The sequence below is a fragment of the Loxodonta africana genome, chromosome 9, assembly GCF_030014295.1.
Source record: "Loxodonta africana isolate mLoxAfr1 chromosome 9, mLoxAfr1.hap2, whole genome shotgun sequence".
NCBI classification, from domain to species: domain Eukaryota; kingdom Metazoa; phylum Chordata; class Mammalia; order Proboscidea; family Elephantidae; genus Loxodonta; species Loxodonta africana.
Window position 1 is genome coordinate 113,965,644 of NC_087350.1, and position 20,538 is coordinate 113,986,181.

The window sequence follows — 20,538 nt, forward strand, 5'->3', positions numbered from 1 at the left end:
TGTTTATCATTGCTTTAAAATCTTTTAGTTTTATTAGTTGATAATTCGAGTACAGACCTTGGGAAGAGAGATGTTTTTGCTTATTCTCAACTTCTACTCATGAATGAGTCTACACTTTTAAAAAATCAAAATGCTCTCTTTCTGGCTGCAGCAAACCACCAAAAAAAAGAAGCCTGGAGAGCAACGAGGGACGGTAATTCAAACACCCATGGGGTTCCAAGCCTTCTTAGGAGACTAACAAGAAGCAGCGTTACTTGGAGGCTGTTTCCAGCTCACACATTGTTGAAGGCAGCTAATAGAGGGGAGTGTCTGTCACCAAGCTGCCCCCTTCTGTCTCCCCATCTTCCTCCACACTCTGCTGACACACAGCCATATCCTAGTCGGTACCCACTGCCTTGCTCCTTTCACTTGTAGAGAAAAGGCCCATTTGTTCTCATAAGGCGTGCAGAAGCTGAGTTACCTGTCAAGCCTTGCTGGAAAAGGGGAGCGAGCACTTACTGGGACTCAGTGTCCTCGGTGCTGAAAACTCAGGTCCTGGAGCACCCCACAGAGATCCGCCTTGTTGTCTTCACGAGTGAGGAAACGGAGATCTAGGACTCTGCCCTCCATCTCTCGGTGAACCGCAGTTTTAGAGAAGGCATGCCCGAACCCTGTTTTTTCTTTTTAATACCTTGCATATCTTCTCTAGCAACACTGCACAAGAACGGCCCAGGTTATGTTTTGCATTGCAAGGCTTCTCTTGTTACCTATGGCAAGTTCCAAAGATTCCCGAGAGAGCAGGTTAAACAATGACTCCAATCACTGGAAGATAATTCACTCGAGGAAACATAACATAAACTTCATGGTGTGTACATTTGTGTGGAAATGAAACATCTACAAGGATAGAGACTGAGCTGACAACATGAGCTTACCACTAAGATGTGACAGGGGTTGAAGGGGGAGAGAGGGTCAGGGGAGACCAAGTACATCATAATGTCTGCACTTTTACAACTCAAGTGTATTCATGCCATGCTTGTGTGATGAACAGTGAATTTAACGCATTTTTAAGGTCAAGGCAAATGTTTATGAGTTTTATAAATACGCATTTTTAAGAGCTTGGATTGATTCTGACTCGCAAGGCTGTAAATCTCTACAGAAACAGACTGCTACATCTTTCTAACTCGGAGCAGCTGATGGTTTCGAACTGCCAACCTTTAGGTTAGCAGTCCAGCACTTTAACCACTGCACCACCACAGTTTCACTGAATAAAGCAAACTTAAATTCTTAGGAAGAAAGCAACGTGCTAGGGTCTGCTGTGTGCTGGGAGCTAAGGTGGGTGCTTTACAAACCTCCTCAGTCCTGACCAGCCACGTCACAAATCTCAGAGCAAATACTTGGCCCGAGATCACACAGCCAAGAAGCAGTGAAGCTGCTATTAAAGCCCAGACTGACTAAAATTCAGCTGCCTTTCTCCTGGGCAGTGTTGCACTACAAAAGAAGCCTGTTCTCTGAATCATAACGGAGAGAATGGGGTCAGCAGGCAACTGGATGAGGACAGGGAAGTTACATACATAAAGTACGTAAGGGAGGGGAACGGAGGGCAGGACCAGCAGTCTCCTTGGCAGAGCCAAAGGTTAAACACAGAACCAACCTGAGTTGATTTAATCAAACAGCTGCCTGCCTCCGAGCACTGAACTGGAACCATTCAAGATAAACAGATGTAGCTCCTTTATTTAAAATTCTGAAAAAGAAATTCCAAAAGCCATTCTGATAGCCTTGTCTGATATTTAACACATCATTAACTGGACAAGCTCATCTTTAAATTCAACCTAACACTTTTTCTGCTACCATGTGAGTAAACGTACGCTGACCCAGCTTTCACTGGAACAGGAGAAAAACAGGAATTGTGTACTTACACACCAACCACTTATATAAAGACTGTTAAACTCTCAAAAACTATCTGCAGTTATATCTGATATCTTGTACCTTGTCACTTTTTTTAGATGATACTGAAAATTAAAGAAGTTCAAAAACACCAAGATAAATTTAGTAGCAGTGGTAAAATTGACTTAAAAGCTTTAGGACTGGAATGTCTTGAATATGTTACAAAGGAACAGCTCAAGGTTCCTAACACTGCGTATAAGAATGCTCAGTGGTGACTAAAAGACGATTCAAATTAATTTGTTCAACTCACATTTCTTCCACTTACCAAGCTTCTGGCCACAACAACCTTTTTATTTCCTTTAATAAAAACGATGACATTTAATTGTTTTAAAAGATTTTATTAATAACCTTACAATCATTATATCTATGCAGTCAGCTCAAGTTCTAAGTGAAAAAGACAACGTTCAGGTGAGTTTTATCATTATTATTACAAATAACTCGCACAGGTGAGTGATTCGGCATTACGTGGACTGCAAAGTCAATTCTGGAAGACAATTTTTGTGAACCACCTGTCTTAAAACCAACAAAAAACACTTCCGAAGATGTTACATTTCACCACATGAAGGTCAAATGTTTCACAGTACTGACTGACAGTATGTGGTGTAGTCTACAAAATAAATACCTAAAATAACACGTTGGATTCATAACGTAAGTAAGTACTGCCAAGAAACAGGACCCTGAAGGACATCCAGTAGGAAATGCATTCCTGTTTATTATCACCTGATTCTTTCAGTAAGAAAAGCTTCTGTTATGGACAAGCTCGACCTTCCTTGCAGTGTGTTGTCTGCTGCTTTCCTGTCTCTGTCACCATGGCCATAAATAGTTGTCTAAGGATATCCTTATCTAAGTTCTTGCCTGCAAACAGAACAAAATAGGATTACTTCATACTTATTAAATTGGTAGAGTTTCCTGACCAATTCTAGATCACTGAATGTTTAATGATCTTCATACATTTACAAACACAATGGTAACTAAGTGATTCCCTCAACTTTTGAGTTGAAGCTCTTGGAACCAAACCAGCACTTGGATCAATTGCTTTTCTAAAGCTGTTTGAAAAAAAGGAAAAGATCTAACGTGTGCTTATGAATGCTATCACGTGATTGGAACAAGTACAGTCATCGCCAGCTTACTGAGGTCTACAGAGGGGGTTCTGACTGGTTCAGACTGCTTAAGTAGCACACACAGCACTTCCAGTCTGGTTTTCTCTTTGCTTTACGGTTCACCATTTGTAACCTACCAATAAAGACCAATCTGTTTGTCCTCTGGGTGTCATCGTCCCAGCTCACAGGGGTCTCCTCCAGGTCATAGAGCTCATGCACACCCTGGACGATCACTTGCTGTGCTCTGTCTCTGATGGACACCAGCCCCTGCTCCGAGAGAAGGGTCAGTCGGCCTCAGTTTTCATTTACAAGCAGAAATTCAGCATCAATGTTAATGGGTTAATTATTCCTCTTCCTTTTCTCTTTTCAAATTGAATAACATTTATAATCAACATGTCAAGAAAAAAAAAGTTGCTGTCGAGTCGCCTCCGGCTCCTGGCGACCCCATGTGCGTCAGGGTAGAGCTGTGCTACACAAGTTTTTTTCTGGATACTACTTTATTGTGTTTTTGGCAAAGGCATACACAGCGGTTTAGTTTCCCATTCAACAATTTCTACACCAACTGTTCAGTAACATTGGTTCCATTCTTCACACTTCATGAATATCCTCATTACTTCCGACTGCTTGTCCCATTTTCATTAATCTAGTTTTCCTGCCCCCTTACATTCTTATCTTTGTTTTAAGGTAACTGTTGGCCGTTATCCTTATTCCTTTTTAGAAAGGTCTTACTGCAGGGAGATTTCTAATTATCACACGAATACATGCACGACAATGTCACTGATCACGAAAAAAACTGAAAACAACGAAATGTGTTATGTGTCAGGTTCTACTGATTATTCTCCTACTCATAAGATCTTATACTTTTTTCACAGTTTTTGTGGGAAAATCTGAGACATTAAAAGATTTTGGCTACAGTTAAATACACTGTTCTTAAAATGGGCTACAATAAATGGAGTGGAGAGTGAAAAAATCAAGAAAAATCATTATATTTCTCTGCATAAAAGTTGATTTTATATTGATTTCAGGAATGATGAGCAAATTGATAAACTGGTTCCAATGGGGGATGAAATTAATTTCTCTAAAATAACATTTCTTATATGTATTTGTTTAAAAAATTAAGATGTACATTAAAAAACAGACAGAAAGAGACAAATGACTATGAAGTCATCCCAACCACACAAAGGTGACCCCTATTAAAATTCTGGTGTTTCCTCCCAGTTTTTCTTTCCCTGTGCCCAGTTTTGTTGCCTGATTTGTAAATTTGAATATATAATAACAAGCTCTCTGGAAATAATTACTGAAGCATCAGTTTTGTGTTGCCTGTATAGACTCTGGCCATTAGCTACTACTGGGGTTAAGGGTGTAAGCAGGTTGATGATTAGAGGATTGATACTTTGTAGCAGGACAGAAAAGGAAAGTGATGAAGCTAAAGGCTGTTTGCTGTTGCTGTGTACACAAGAAGGCCAGAGGAAGAACCAAAGGGGACAACTGCGAAAGAGCTGTCACAGCCTAAGGACAACAGCCACAATGGGATGTCCAGGAGGAGCCGCTGAACTCTGTGCAGGGGGTGTAGGGTAAACGCCCCCGACTCAGTACATGGGGAACAAAGCAGCCACAGAATGAGACATGTCTATCAGGGAGGCCCAGGGAACAGAGATGAGGCTACTGTCATCACGCAGCAGCAGGAGCTGGCTTAGTCCTCTGGGGGTGTGACCTGGGAGGGGACCGGACTCACCAGGTGGCTCTGCAGAGCCAATCACACAAGTGCCAGCAGGCGGGTGAAAAAATCTAACCCCGAAACCCTTCTCAACATTCTCAATCTCTGTCATTCTAGGGACCTCAGGAAGTCTGTCACTGGCTGGAGAGAGGATCCAGTTACTACCAACCATAAGCAGTGACAATAAAACTTCATGCACCTTCTGGGCACACCAGAGTGGGCACTCAAGTGACTGCTGTTAGTGAAGCGCACAACCGCCAACTGCTGGCCCTGGGAGACACCTTTGGTGACACAGATACCCAAATGTTCAGTAAAATTAACGGGCTTCCCAACGCTGGGCAGGAATTCTTCTAGTCTTCCGCAACTTGTTTAGAGTACGAAAACGTTTAGTGTTTGTTAGGTGCATCAATAAACAAAAGATAAGGCTCAGGGGCAGCAAGACTTTCAATATTATTCTCTGTTAATGAAGTTGTCTTGGAAAACTAAGCTCAAGGAAGGCTTGGTTTTCTCTAAGCACGTGCCAAGGGGAAGTTTCAAGAGTCCAGGTCATCAGCCAAGTAACTGCTCACACACCAGGAGTGGAGGACAGGGGTGACATTTCAAAGCCTACAGGCTGCTTTTTTAACTCAACACTGAATTAAACTGTGCCAATCAACCTTGACTTACACAGTGATTTCCAAAGCTCCTCTGCAGCCATGGGGGTGATAAAGAAAAATGAAAACAGACAAAGGGCGTTTGTACTAAAACCAATGCTTCTGTTTAAAACCAAATATGGTAGGTTTTTTTGTTTTGTTGTTGAGAATACACACAGCAAAACATACACCAATTCAACAGTTTCTACATGTACAATTCAGTGACACTGAGTTATGCAACCATTCTCACCCTCCTTTTTCGAATTGTTCCTCCACCATTAACATAAACGCACTGCTTCCTAAGTTTTCTACCTAGTCTTTCAATTTGCTGTTGTCAATTTGATCTCATATAGATAGTTCTTGAAAGACCACAATGCTTAAGGCAGACATTTCTTACTAGTTAAGCTAAACTATTGTATGGTTTTAAGAAGACTTCTAAAAACCAAGACCAAGCTCACCGTCGTCAAGCGATTCCGACTCATAGCAACCCTACAGGACGGAGTAGAACTGCCCCGTATGGTTTTCAAGGAGCAGCTGGTGGATTTAAACTGATGACCTTTTGGTTAGCAGCCTGAGCTCTTAACCACTGAGGCACCAGGGCTCCAAGAAGACTTCAGAGGACATAAAACCAAATAGAGTTTATAGAGCCCCAAGAAATGGGCTTTCTTTGCCTGATGGTACACAAGTGTGTAAAGGGCGTACCCACCTTCAATCGGACGACCTCCATGCAGTGACCATCCTTGTTTCTCACGTTCTTCTCCCACAGCAGATTCTGTTGTCAAGTGGCATCATTTAATAAGACCAACCATTGCTCATGGCAACAACAAGGTAAGGAAACAGTCGACTTTAATGGTTATGAATGGCATTCACCTGAATAAACACATTTAGACTTTCTTCCTTTGCATTTCCCGGTACTTCAAATGTGACTGTAATAATATTCTGTAAATCAAGAGACATGACTGTAATTTTTTTTTTAATTACAAGTTTTAAGATGAACAGTAAGGAGCACGTGACAGTTTGTGTTGCCTGACAACCTGTACTGTGTTATCTTTTCCCTTTATCTGCTGATTTGGGGCATCAGCAGCCCCATTTCTACATTCTGCAGAGTTAATCGATGGTCCTATTTTCACACAGAAAACCCTCCTGAGAGGGGCCCAACGGTAACTCCTTATTGACTCATTCTTCCCAGGATTCTCGGTGACAAGTGGGGAGGTAACACATACAGCAAACTGACTATGTGCTGAGCCTGGACATTCACACGGTCCCCTCATCTCTGCTTCTCATTCACTCTTCTCAACGATCCTGTGGGGTACAGATGACTATTTCCAGTTTATAAACCGGAGGAGGTGAGGTTCAGGTAAACAAACTACCCAGAGCCAGGAGTACCCCTCGAAATCAAAAGCACAATTCTTTTCTCTTGGAAAAACGAACAGAGGAGAAAGGTTCAGTTTACGGTAACTGACTGAGCCTATGCCACGGAAGAGGAGTCCCAGAGACGAGAATGACGGTGACGCCGCCATCTTTGCTTTCTACAGACGATTAACGTGGAGGTTATCGTTCCTCCTGATCGATCTTGATAAACGTCTCACTCTCCACACCACCCAGAAACTGCAGATTTCCTCTGACAGGTCACATAATTGAAACCCAGACCTCTGTTTGCTGCTGTAACCCAAAATTTTGGCCTTTGTGATAAAAACACCCAAGGAGCGGCATAACATGATAGAAAACACAGAAAGGCCAGAACTGTTTTTTATCAAGTGTACTTAGAGAACAGATAAAGGCAAGTAGCAAAGGCCAATTTCAGCACAAAATACACTGAAATCTGGTCTATACTGCTGCTAGAAATAGGAAAAGCACACAGTGTTTTTTGCTCAGATATCACAAGTGTGAACCAACTAAAAAGAAGTCTCAACTCGGATATTAAAATGTCAGATAACAAGAAGTATTTACTTTAAAATCCTAATAAGCATACACCCACTCCTCACTTACTGACATGGTTAGGCTCCAAAGACCAGGTTGTTACGTGAAAATCAGCATTACGCAAAAATGAAGGATGACCACATCAGACCACAAAGTGGAGGATGATTATATCATTACATAACTGCCAAATTACATCATTATATAACTGCTAAACCACAGAGAATTGTGGGCCAGCCAAGGTAACACATAACTTTAACCATCACAGCCAGCATCACTCTCGCCTCCCAACTCAGTGTTCGTTACTGCCAGATGTACATCGTTAATGTGCAGACTAGTCAGACATAGTAGACTTTTTTACTATTGTAGTAAACACAAAATATCAGCTAATGAGACAGTCGATAAGTGAGGAGAAGGCGTACTCTGCTCTTAAATTATTTGTCTTCATAAGCTTAAGGTACTAGTAAGCATTTAGACAAAACGACACTATTTTCTTTCTTCACTGAGGCAATCACTACAAATAACACCAAAACTCCTTGCCTACCCCGACCACGTTGGTTTGACGGATTCCTATCACATGCTAAAAGGTAGGGTCAGAGGATCTCAAAAGCATTCAAAATTCTGAAAGCCATCAACATAGTTCAAAAATACATTTTTAGAAGGAGTTTAATAAAACACCATAAACATAGCCAACTTAATTAAAGAGAAATAATAATAAAAAAAAGTTTTTAAATGCTTTTTACCTGATCAAGGTGAGGCTGGGTGGCTGATACATGCTGAAGTTTTTTCTGTAAACTGAGAACAACAGATTATAAGTTCAGAGGTCAGTGCACCTCTGGCTTAACCTTACTCATGACTTGAGACACAAAAAGAAACAAGGAGAGACCTTCCACCACCGAATCTATTCCATCGTTCCAATTTCACGTGTTGTTCTCATGTTCTAACTGAGAAAAGCCGGCAGACTAGGTATTTAAAAACTTTTCTTAAATAAATGTACACACGTTACATGTATACCTTACACACACAGTAAAGAGAAAAGCTAATCTTTTAGCAACACTATTTTATATGGTTAAATATGCCAGTAGATTTTTTTTTTAATTCCAGTAAGTCTAATACCAACTTAGAAAAAAATAAGCATTTTAATATTATTTAAGATTTTATCAACTCTCTCCATGCTTCGTAATATGCAAACAACGCTGGTGCCTCAAGAAAGATCTATTAGAATGGTAAACTTTCCTTTATCAATGTGATCCCTTGAACATATCTACTTATTAAAAAACAAAAAGTATCCATAAATATAAAAAAAAAATTTTTTTTTTTAATAGGGTTAGTTGCTGGCTAAGTGAGAACAAAAAGTCAGAATCTCAAAAATGCCTTGTTTTGACGTAAAAAGTGCAAGAAGATCAATATGGCATAACCAATTATAGCCATAACAACTGCAGCGTATGTTTAGACCTTGGCAGGGGTAGGATGGGAGGCAGAACACGACTTAAAACCCTGCAGATGTTTTGCCTTGAAGATGGTGGGGGCAAACTAGTAGCATCAAGTTTAGGAAAGAGTAGGGGCTTGGAGGAACAGGTGGAGGGAGTGGGGCTCGCTTGGGGGCCTTGGCAGGGGGGAAGGTTAAGTTAAATCCTTCCCAGCTGGTGCTCAGGGAAAGTCTCCTGCTCAGCTCAAAGCACAAAGGAAAGTTTTGCAAAGGCCTTACCCACAGTGGTGGGATCATGTTCAACAGCCACTTCCTGGAGTGTCACTAATGCATTATACTGCTGTTAAGCAAGTGTGGAATGAGATTGCTTTAGACAAATCAGAGGCCTAAACTGTGTATGAAAGCAGAAAGTCAAACATTTCACAATGAATGTTTAAGTTTGGTTCACAGTAAGTCTCTGCTTTCTCTGCCCTTACTCACACAAATAAAGGAAAGTGTGATCTAGTTAAGGGCACCCTGCAATAGCCAAAACCCAAATTCATGAATCAGAATCCTGACTTTGCACGCTGTCATCTCGTAACCCCCTTCGTGTCTACACTAACACTGTGTGTAAGTCTAAAACAGTGTTGTTGTTGTTGTGTGCTGCTGAGTCCATTCTGGCTCATAGTGACATAGTGTTCTGTATATAACCTGTTATGCTTTATCAAAAACAATAATTGAATTTTCCTCACAGTGAGATGGGACTGACATCTTTTCCTATACTTCTCCCAACTAAAAATACAGAATAATATAAGAGTTGGGTTCTTTGAAAAAAGTACCTTTATTACAGCAAATTATAGCAAAAGCAGACAGTAGAAAGGAAAAATAAAACTTTAAGATGTGTTCCATATCAAAGTGGGAAGTGATTTCATACTATAAACAGAACTCTCTTTTTTTAAGTAAAAAAACAGGAATAAAACTTTTATGAAGAGGAAAAACAAAGACTGTAACTAAGAGATATTTTAGTGTTCTACATACTAAATGCAACCAACTTTCCAAGCTCTTAGTTAGACCCAACAAAGACAGGTTTAAGAAAGGCGGTATTTTTAAAATTCCCCTCCCCGCCCCGTAAACATGTTTAAATGTATCACAGGATCTATAACCATGGAAACTGCCCATAAAATAATAATACGGTTCTAAGCCAGGTGCAGAAAGTGACAGAAAGAGAGATGGGTTAACTGCTGAAAAAGCGCTAAATACTGAAATAAAACGTATTGGAGTCTTGGAGTAAAAAGACGGAGCAGCAAAGATTAGGAAGGGCTGGGCTTCAGGTCACTTCAGGAATGGGTGACAGGAGACAGAGGCTCTTTCTTATGCTCCCAGCAGCTCCCAGAATTAGGTGACAGCCTCAGCTGAACTAAGAAGGGGGAAAAGGCCCCCTTTACAAATGACCAAACCAAGTTATATTTAAGGCCAGAGTTGTTCAATGGGGGTAAAGTCTTTCCTTTGAAATTAGAAATGAATAATCTTCATATAAAAACACTTGGTGTAGCTTTTTTTTGTTTTGTTTTCTCGTTAACAAGCATACATTTTCAACTTACTTTCATGATACGATGTGGAGATTATAGCTTTCAACTATAACAGTGTTGCTGCTGTTAATTTTATTTGTACTTTAGGTGAAAGTTTACAGCTCACGTTAGTTTCTCATTCAAAAATTTACTCACATATTGTTTTGTGACATTGGTTGCAATTCCTACAATATAACAGCACTCTCCCCCTTTCCACCCTGGGCTCCCTGTGTCCATTCGTCTAGTTCCTGTCCCTTCCTATCTTCTCGTCTTGCTTTTGGTCAGGAGTTGCCCGTTTGTTCTTGTGTATTTGCTTGCACTAAGAAGCTCGTTCCTCACATGTGTTGTTTGTTTTACAGACCTGTCTAATCTTTGTCTGACAAGTGGACTTTGGGAGTGGTTTCAGTTCGGAGTTAGTAGAATGTCTGGGGCAATAGTCTCGGGGGTCCTTCCAGTCTCTGTCAGACTGGTAAATCTGGTCTTTTTTTGTGAATTTGAATTTTGTTCTACATTTTTTCCCCACTCTGTCCAAGACTTTCTGTTGTGATCCCTGTCAGAGTGGTCGGTGGTGGTAGCCAGGCACCATCTAGTTCATCTAGATGGTGGGTGGCGGCTCTGGTTCATGTGGTCCTTTAGTCCTTTGGGCTAATATTTACCCATGAGCCTTTGGTTGAAAATACTTGGTGTAGTTGTCAATGAGTTTACTACTGCACAACCGATCTTCATCAAGCACACAATACTGGGTATCCAACACTGATGTAAAGGAAAAGGATTCAGGGTGCTGACATAGATTTCACAACCCTGTACAAGAGTGCCCGATCAGAATACAACTATTTTTTTGTCATAAAGCAAGAAACAGGCACTTTGACTTTAATTTACAGGGGTAAAAAACAAAACAAAACAAACAGGAGTCATATCATAGGTAATTCAGGTGTACCAATCTTTCCTGCCCTTCTACTAACTGGAACCAGAAAGACAAAGGCTAACTTTCCCCGGGTACCCCAAAGCTATTTTTGCAATTTCAACCTGTTATTCGTCTTCTCTAAAAAGCGGCTGATCTGAGACCAGAGGCTGCAGGTGTAACAGTGCTTAACAAAGAAAAAGGTGTGACTTCGAGAATGACTATGTCACTTCCAAATGAGCTCAACTCTCAGTTTCCGACTGAGGAGGAGGGGCCAGCTTCCCTATCTTCCCACATGTGACTTACAGAAACAATCCCAAACAATGGTTTTGGTTTTTTTTACAACCTAAACATGAATTTCAAGTTTCAAATTTACAAGGTAAGAAACCCAATAAAACACCATGATTACCCATCTCCATAGACTATTTTAGGTGCTATTTTAAATGTTAAGGACACTAAAGACTAAGAAAAAACATTAGTTGAAAAACAACATTAGTTTTTAAACGTAAAATTAGATATTAATAAACGTATGCATTTGAATGTGCATTAGAAGTCTAGGGATAAGAATTACCTATGACTGGTACCCTTAAGCAAAAGTGCCTTACCAATTCAAAACACCCCAGGGGACCCATTTGTCATCTTGTGGACACACAGGTGAGGCTCAGACAGCTCCCCTGTTGTGTCAAAAAGACGCCTCTGAGAAAGAGTCAGGCAAGGCATCCGTCACTCTGAAGAAAGGAGGCATCTGCACGAACGCCTCAAGTTCAAGCTGCCTGCTTACTTGGTGCATTTTTCCATGGAAAGAGTATGGCACATTATCGGCATGGAAGTGTTAACGATTAGCCTCTAAATTAACAATGATTTATACTATAATTTCTATAGGCAAATGCACTCTGATTTCCAAATGACCAAAAACAGAACGTTCAAAAATGGTTCTGTATGCCAAGGGAATGAAAGAAGCGTAAATCATGTGGACGCCTGTGTAAATCAGTCCTGTACCTGTGGAATGAAAGATTATGACAGTAAAAGTGACCACAATGCAGAGAACACACCTTATTCCTGAGAGACTGTCAAAGGCATGAAGGTCTAACACATTAGAGAGGTCGACCCTGAAAGGAAGAAAACCAATGAGAACAGTGAAATTCTGTGACATGTATACAATTGAACAACAATACCCTCTAAGAATCTTTTGCCAAAAAATGTAGACATAAAGATTCATCAGCATATTATACTGTTTTTGGAAACACATCTAAAAACTACAGACAATGAACAGAAATGCTTAACAAATTGTTATAAATAAAATTTGTAAAAGTGACTGAGTGGCATAAGATCAAGGCAGAAAAGTACTTGGTTATTTATTACTTCGACAAGCCACAGGTTTTTTTCACTTTCAATTGTCTCTTCAATCCTGAAACTAAATTTATAAGCTTTTCAAATACGTTTGTATAGCAAAAAAAAAAAAAAAAAAGGGAAGAAAAATAAAAAATCCGTTTTAAAGAAGTGAAACTGCTCCAAGCAGCAATTAATGACCGAAAGATGAGAAGAGGGAAATGGAACCGAGGAATAACACAGGGTACAGGAACATCTGTGTTTCTTTTCGTCCGCCTTCCCTCACCCCACGGTATACACCAGGTAATATTACAAGAATATGAGGCATCAAGCAACCAATATATAAATATTAGCTCACGCCTGGACCCTTCTCTACATCCAAAGAGTGGGGTTTGATTTTCTTTCATTCAGAATGGGGTTGCACACAGACAGAAGCTTCGCAATTAGTACCCTCTCTGAATAAACATTATTTCTGCTAGGACTACTTGGTGATAAGTAACCTCATTAGAGCGCAGAGACTCAAATCAGATACAGATAGCACATCACAATTAGCATTACATCTGGCTTAAGTAAACTTAGAAAAGCTGGTGACTGAATTCCAACTGTAACACAGCAGAGGTCAGTGTTTTCTCTACAACCAATGCTAGAATGAAGGGGTATTTAAGGAAAATGATGGCAGAATGACTGGATTTCAAATACAGACTCTGAGAGCTTGTCAAATGTTTATAATTCTCTCACAATGAAACTTTGTCAAATTCGAGAGTCTCTAAAAATACACCAACACAGACGGTAACGTCCCTGCTTTAGCTCAGCACCGACCAGCTGTGGCCGCCTTGCTGGTTCTCAGCATCCGCCACACACTCACACCAGTGGCAACAACACCCGGTTATGAGCACTTATCCTGGCAAGACAAAGTCCCAGTCCACTAAAAGAAGGCTTCAAAGTTCCATGTCGACAGGCTATAACGACATTTCAGATTCCAGACGTTCTAGATGCCCAGAATTAGGAAAATGATCAAAGTCAATGTTCCACGATGACATTTCTGCGTGTCAATTTACACTCGGAGACCAAAGCCTTAATGTTAAACATCTTCCCTTCTTCACGCGCACAGGAGAGCAGATACAGATATTGACAGGGCCCAGAAAACAGCTTTAAGCTTAACCAAGCTTACATACGCCCATGGTGCGAAGACCAAAAATCTGCTATGAACCACCAGCTTCTAAATCAACGACCGTCTTTGTGACAGTGGCCTTGAGAATACACGGCATAGGTTTAGGGAAGATTCTGCTTTAGAGACAGAGTCTCCAGTTCTTCTAACAGAGACAGGGTCAGCAGCAGGTCTGGACAAAAAATTGGTCTCTACTAAGGGTAATAAAATATCAAAATCTCTCACTGCCCCTCACCAGATTCTCAGCGGAAAATGACAGAGGAAAAAGTCTGTTTCCAGATGGAGGTCTTTACGAACTTACCCCACATCTGGCACACCCATGAAAAGGAAATTCCTTCCCTCAGCCAAGGCCTATGACTAGAGAACTAGCCTCCCAAGCATCAGAGTATTTAGCTGTCCTCCTTCAGAGGTAAAAGCATCAGATCTTTTCCAAAACACTAAAATAGAAAAAAAAAAAAAAAAAAGACTACCATTATTTAAAAATTAAGAGAATGATGCAAACAAAAAGGGGGAAGAAAAAAAACGTCAAAAGGTCATCCTTCCCCTTCATTTCTGGCACAATCTATGCCAGGAGAGCCTAATCTTTTCCCTGTGAAGAGCTACTTTCGATATTCCCTCTGCTTACAGACTGCTTTAAGAAGCCTGTTAAAAACCAGGGGCAGGGGGAGAGGCTCTGGGCTGTCCAGGGTGGGAAGGGGGTTCAGCTGCACCTAAGGGGGCTCTGTCTAGGTCATCTTTTCCCCAGCGGGTCTAATGAACAGGCCCCACGGCCAATCCCTGCTCTATGCGTCACAGGTAGGTCCAATAGCTCCTTCCTGAATCTAGAACTAACTTCGTGAATGTATCGCTCAGTGGGGCCTCAAACTCAGTGTTTACAGAACTGAACTAATCACCTTTTACAAACCCACACACACACCCAACCCAAACTTGCTCCTCCTTCCTGTATTTCCTAGCTGGAGAATGGCAACACACTCAACCCATCTCCTAAGAGTTATGCTGCTTTGAAAATCCTTCACCAACTCCTTGCTGCCTACAGGAGAAAATTCGAAAACTGTACCTTGGCGTTAAAGACCCCTTGTGATCATTTCTCCATCCCTTCGGCCATACCTCTTCTTCTCTCTGCCAGATAATTCCCTGTGTTCTAGCCATTCTGGAGTCCCCGGGTGGTGCAAATGCTTTATGTGCTTGACTACTAACTGAAAGGTTGACGGTTCAAGTCTGCCCAGAAGAACCTGGAAGAAAGGCCTGGCGATCTACTTCCAAAACAACAGCCACAGAAACCCTATGGAGCATAGTTTGACTCTGACACACACACAGGCTTGCCATGAGTGAGAATCGACCCAATGACAATTGTTTTTTTCCCCCTAACCATTTAAAAATATTCCTAGGTTCCTGGAGTACACAATCTCTGCACATACTATTCCTTACACTTGGAAAGTCTCTCTAGTCCGGTCCTGGAAAACCACTCATTCTTCAGGACCCAGGTCCACGGTTGCCTCCCCGGTCAACATTTTCCTGAGTCTCCATCAAGAGGCGCCGACAGTCCTTCCTCTGTATTCCTGTCCTTACAGGACCCTGGTATTTCACACCCTGTTAGCAGCTCAAGTCTTACCAACAAGACAGTGCTATGTGCCAGTCTTAGTCCTTAGTCTTACACAATACGCATGTTTACAGCAGTTTTTACTACTGTCAGGTCCTTTATAACCACCGATTGCTAAAGAGATTAAGGTAAAACGAAACTTCCATCAGAGTGATTTCCAACTATTGTGTTAAGAACCAAAACTCTAGTTCCTAAACTAGGAAGCTCAACCTGCCATGCCTCAGGGAATGTGGGGGAATATTTAATATAAGAGTCTTGACCCAATGGTAAGAATTCCACCGTGGATGTCTGATCCTCACTGAACAGGATCCTATCCAACTTCCATCCTCCCAACAAGGAAGTACTGTTTCAGAGCCCCCTAGATTTTAAGACATGCTGGAAAACACAGACACTGAAGAAACAAAAGGAAAAAGATTTTGTTCCCTTGTTCTCATCCATTTTAAGTAACAAAAATTAATCACTGCATGTGAACTTACTATGACGTGAACAGAACTAATATTAGAACTGTCACATAAACAGCAAAATCATTACATAATAAACTATTCAAGATGAAATGGGTATTTCCAAAAATTAAAATCAACAAGAAGTGAAGCAAGATAAATCCGGGGGTCTTTAATAAATCAATTTAAGATGTTTGTAAACACGAACCGAAAAAACACTCTTATGACACAACCGTGCCTATTTATGGATATCACTTAGATGCTTAGTTAGTAATTACGTAGTTGTCTGTGTGCCACTCTGTAAAGAAGAGAAAAAGTGGAGAGGAAATGGTCAAATGCAACAGAAAGAAGAGAGGTGCTGAGGAAAGGCTGGTGGTGGGAGTGAGGTTACGTGGAGAGGCAGGGGCACACTGGGTGTTTGCTGAGGACGGGCTGGTGGTGGGAGTGAAGTTACATGGAGAGGCAGGGGCACACTGGGTGTTTGCTGAGGACGGGCTGGTGGTGGCAGTGACATTACATGGAGACTGCAGGGCACAGTGGGTGTTTGCTGAGGATGGGCTGGTGGTGGGAACGAGGTTACACGGAGATGCAGGGTGCACTGCGTGTTTGCTGAGGACGGGCTGGTGGTGGAAGCGAGGTTACACGGAGACGCAGCGTGCCCTGGATGTTTGCTTGTTTCCAGAGGACCTATACCAGGCCATTCTTCTGGCACCTCGGCTAACACAAGAGCGGCTTCTGAGAAGGCATACCAGATGAATTCCCCAGCTGTTCACACGCACACAGGCAGCTGCTGCTGGTCCTGTGAGCACCGGGGCAGTCTGTCAGCACCTCTGATCCCTGCGCCCACAGAGAGCCACTCAAGCGAGGCCTCTGCTGCACTGGCAGAGGAGGGTCTCTGCACTAGTTGCCGGGCGGACCAGGTGGCCAGGTGTGAGCCTCCGAGCTGGGGCTGTAGGCCCGCCAGCTGCTGGGCCACTGTCCCTAAAGACAGTGCTTAACCAAAACCCTCTGCCAGCAGAGTTGCTCTGTGGGAAACAATTCAAGCTACAGGTGTTTTAAGGTCACATCTACTTTATAACGAACATAACAAGAGAGAAGAACCTACACAAAGTGGAAACTGAAATAAAGGAATAGATCCAGAACTTAAAGGTAAAGACGCCATATATTTTTACACAACAGATTTTCTGGCAACTATGAAACAATAAGAAGGTTTTTAAAATACTAAGAAGCCACTGAAATACCTCGAATTAAGAGAAGATTCCTAAAAGTATACAGTTTCGGACTTCCGTACTGGTCATCTTACTGAGAGGTGGAAAGTCTAATTTAACAAAAGTGGTTTTCTTCCCCATTTGGCAAAAGCACAATTACATGGTGTTACTCTGGACTTGTAGACTTAGTTACAAGGTGAAGCAAATGTGATCACCAAATATACCAAACTCATTCAGAAAAAGTACTAAAAACAACCCTTTCGGGTTCCATTTTTTAAAAAATGTACCTGCATCTTTCTTATATTTAGAATCAAGCACATTTGTCAATTACTTAAGATTTATTATTAATAATTAATATTATTTAGTATTAATACCAGTAATAGCTTTTTAAAAGTACCTTGATCTTTGTGTCTCCAAAATTTTTCCTAGTCCATTTATTGATCTGAAATAAAAAGGAAGAAAAGGTACAGTAATTTTTTTAAAAAGCACAGTACATTATTTCTACAAGAGAAAAATAAGCACATACAAATTTATCTAGAGCTAGAAAAACAGAAAAGCAAAGCTTCTATTTTTTTGACAGTTTAGTTATTCTTTTCTTTCAAACCATAAACTGGGTATTCTCCACTTAACACTTTAAGAAAACATGTTATGCAAAAATCTGCTGTACAACCGACAGACTAGGAGCTGCTATGTGATCTAGACAACGGCCTTCCCCTTTACACAATGATTCTAAATAGCCAGTAATTCTAGTGTTCTTAAAATGAGGAGACATTCAACGTGTCTACAGATAGCCAGTTTTTCCCCAGACATGTGGAAATGGCTAGACACACGCTAGAAATAAAACCTAGTTGTGAGCATTTTGACCTTGGCTTGTCCTCAGTATTCACACTAACTCCAAGTCGCTCACCGGGGTCCTATGTAGAACACTGCCTTCCGTTCCCTAGCTCAGCTCTCCACCCTTCGTGCCTGTCCTCCCCCTTGTCACTAACATGATGAAATACGGCTTACTCTGTGTGACACCACAAAGTCCTGGTTACATCCTTTTCGGCATACCTCATCTATTTGTATCATCAATTCCACTGTTTTTAGGGTTACTTGCCCAAGACATTTGCTACTTACTCAAGCTTATTCTCATGGGTAAGGCTTCCCACACACAATGATTCTGAGGCATGTCTCTCCACTATTTCTTTTTCCTATACCATAAAAAATTATTCGGAGTATCCTCTACAGCCTGATGGCGATTTTCTCTCAAACATGTTTACCACCTTCTAACTCCCCAAGGCTAATTGTGAGTCAACAGCAAGTCTGAAGAACAACGGAGGGCAGAAAGCCAAAAGGGTGGGTGATCCATCAGACTGCTTCCTCCGCACTCCTTTCTGGTGCTCAGCATACAGGCTGGAGCGAGCTGGCTAACAGTCGAGGCTGCCAGTGCTGGAGACTGAGCTGAGAGTCAAAGTTAAGTCCTAACAACCACTCCTTTTATACCAAAAACGCCCGCTAAGCAGACTGTGTTCTCCTTTCTAGCAATCACGATGATGCATAGGATTAAGAGAAACTTATTTTAGAAGGCCAGTGTCAAAGAGCGTGAAAGACGTAATCTCCATTCACCACTTTCCCCTTTGTAGACTTTTTAAAGTATCAGCCATCTTTCTTTTCCTTTCATTTTTTAATTCACTGTGACTTGAAATTACTATATAAGCTGAGAAAAAACCCTACATTGTATTAGTGATAATAACAGCTGATAGAGCACTGAGTATGGGCCAGGCAGTGTGTGAAGTTTACCACCACTGTCTCATGTAACAGCAAAGCAAATTTAGGAGGTAGGCATTATTCCAACTGTAGAGATGAGACTTAAAAAGGCTAAATAAGTTCCTAAGAACACAGTGAGAAGCAGACCAAGGACCAGAGCCCAAGAAGATTCCAAAGTCCATGATCTTAAGCGTACGCAAGACTACCTGCCCTCCACATGGAGACAGTATTAAAGTTTTTACAGTAAAGATCAAGAATATTACTATCTAAATAAGATCAAATATGTAAAAAATACGAATTTCTTTCTACCACAATCATTAATCTCTACAACCAATCTCCTTACGAGCCTTGTCTTTATTGATTCAATTTATTTTTTTTATATTATAGCTGGCGCTGACAGACTCAAAATCTGAAGTCAGCAGGAATTATAAAAACTAGAAATGATAAATCCGAGCCACGCTGCACGTGGCGCTGTGCCCCTTAAAGATGCCTAATGATGAAAGCTTTGTAGAAGGCACTAGTTCATTTAGGTCTTACAGATTAGCTGAAAACAAGGGCCCTGAACTGTAACCTCATTTGAAAAGTCCCCCTTCTTTAAAAAGGAACAGAGTCTCTGGAACCGTCAGTAAAACGACTGCTGGATCATTTAACGTATCTGAGCACCAACATCGTTCGTATTGTCCTGTGCTGACATCCTAGGCCACGGACAAAGAAGACGTCAAAGCAATGAGGCTTCAGAAAAAAGTGAGACCCCCTGAATCAGAGAAGACTGCACAGAGTAGGTAATTAGATATGTGTATTTTTTAAAATGGGCACTAGAGAATGGATAAAATTGTTTAAAAAAAAAAAAAAAGAGACAATGAAGGAATCCGGGATTCCCAGAGTGAGAACATACCATGAGTAAAGAAGGGGATTTGCAAGCCATATCCATGGGAGAGTAAGCTAATCACTGTGGCTACAGTTAGGGGGGCTCCACATGGGGAAAGAGTCAGAGAGAAGACGGGAGGAGGAAGATGGCCTCAGAGGGCCTGAACATCAGTCTACAACATCTGAACCATCTTCTTTAAGACATGGGGAATCATTTTATATATTATTATTTTCCTAGCAGTCAGTTAGTTAACAATCAAATAGGTAATTCTCTAATGGCGCCTGAAAAGGAGCCCTCGTGGTGCAGTGGTTAGGCACTCAGCTGCTAACCGAAAGGTCAGCAGTTTAAATCTCCACAGGAGAAAAGGCCTGGCAATCCGCTCCTGTAAAGACTACGGCCTAGGGAACCCTACGGGGCAGCTCTACTCTGTCCTATGGGGTCACTACAAGTCAAAACCGACTGGACGGCAGCCAACAACCTTTTCAACGAGACCAAGTTTCAGCAGTGTGGACAACATGATCCCATTTCAAAGTAAATTTTATATGAATGAAGACTGAATCATGTGCCTCAGAAGTGGAGCTCTTCCTGTTTGACTCCTGTTTGAAGCAGGTCAACCTTAAACCCTTAGTTTCTCAGGCAACGGTCACGGCAAAGACATTTTGTGCAGTGCACTCGCGATTTACAGGTACTCAACGCACTCATAATTTTGTACCTAATCGTCATCCTTAATTGGCTTAAATCTTCTTCTGGAACCAAGTCTGTCTTATTGATGATGATGAGATCCGCCAAAGCAACCTGTCTAAATTGGCAAACAGAGCAGAAGTCAAAAGGGAAATGCTAAGAAATTAAAAACAAACCGAACACCTCATTCAGGCCAACATTATCAGTTAAGAACTATATAATGCTCCATAATAGTGACTGAGTTTACCCCTAATCTGCTTATCAGTCTTCAGATGTAAGGACGAGTTATAGTCATCGCTACATGAATCCATACTTCACATTAGTCATTC

At 41.3% G+C, this 20,538-nt stretch overlaps 1 protein-coding gene across 7 annotated transcripts in view; it reads right to left on the reverse strand.

Annotated features, from left to right (window-relative positions):
• Positions 1–2,240: 2,240 nt before the first annotated feature.
• ZNG1A (Zn regulated GTPase metalloprotein activator 1A) overlaps positions 2,241–20,538 on the reverse strand; it is a 43,049-nt gene continuing 24,751 nt past the window's right edge. For 6 of the 7 annotated variants that reach the window (XM_064290558.1, XM_023539442.2, XM_003420482.4 and 3 more), the window contains 8 exons: positions 20,241–20,327; positions 17,309–17,353; positions 12,219–12,275; positions 8,033–8,084; positions 6,243–6,311; positions 6,079–6,144; positions 3,161–3,290; positions 2,241–2,778 (listed from right to left, as the gene is read on the reverse strand). In XM_064290558.1, the coding sequence (XP_064146628.1) occupies positions 2,672–2,778; positions 3,161–3,290; positions 6,079–6,144; positions 6,243–6,311; positions 8,033–8,084; positions 12,219–12,275; positions 17,309–17,353; positions 20,241–20,327 (613 nt within the window). In that variant the 3' untranslated portion in view covers positions 2,241–2,671. Of the gene's footprint in view, positions 2,779–3,160; positions 3,291–6,078; positions 6,145–6,242; positions 6,312–8,032; positions 8,085–12,218; positions 12,276–13,964; positions 14,101–17,308; positions 17,354–20,240; positions 20,328–20,538 lie in introns of those variants that run through there. The other variant, XM_064290561.1, reaches the window with a different exon arrangement.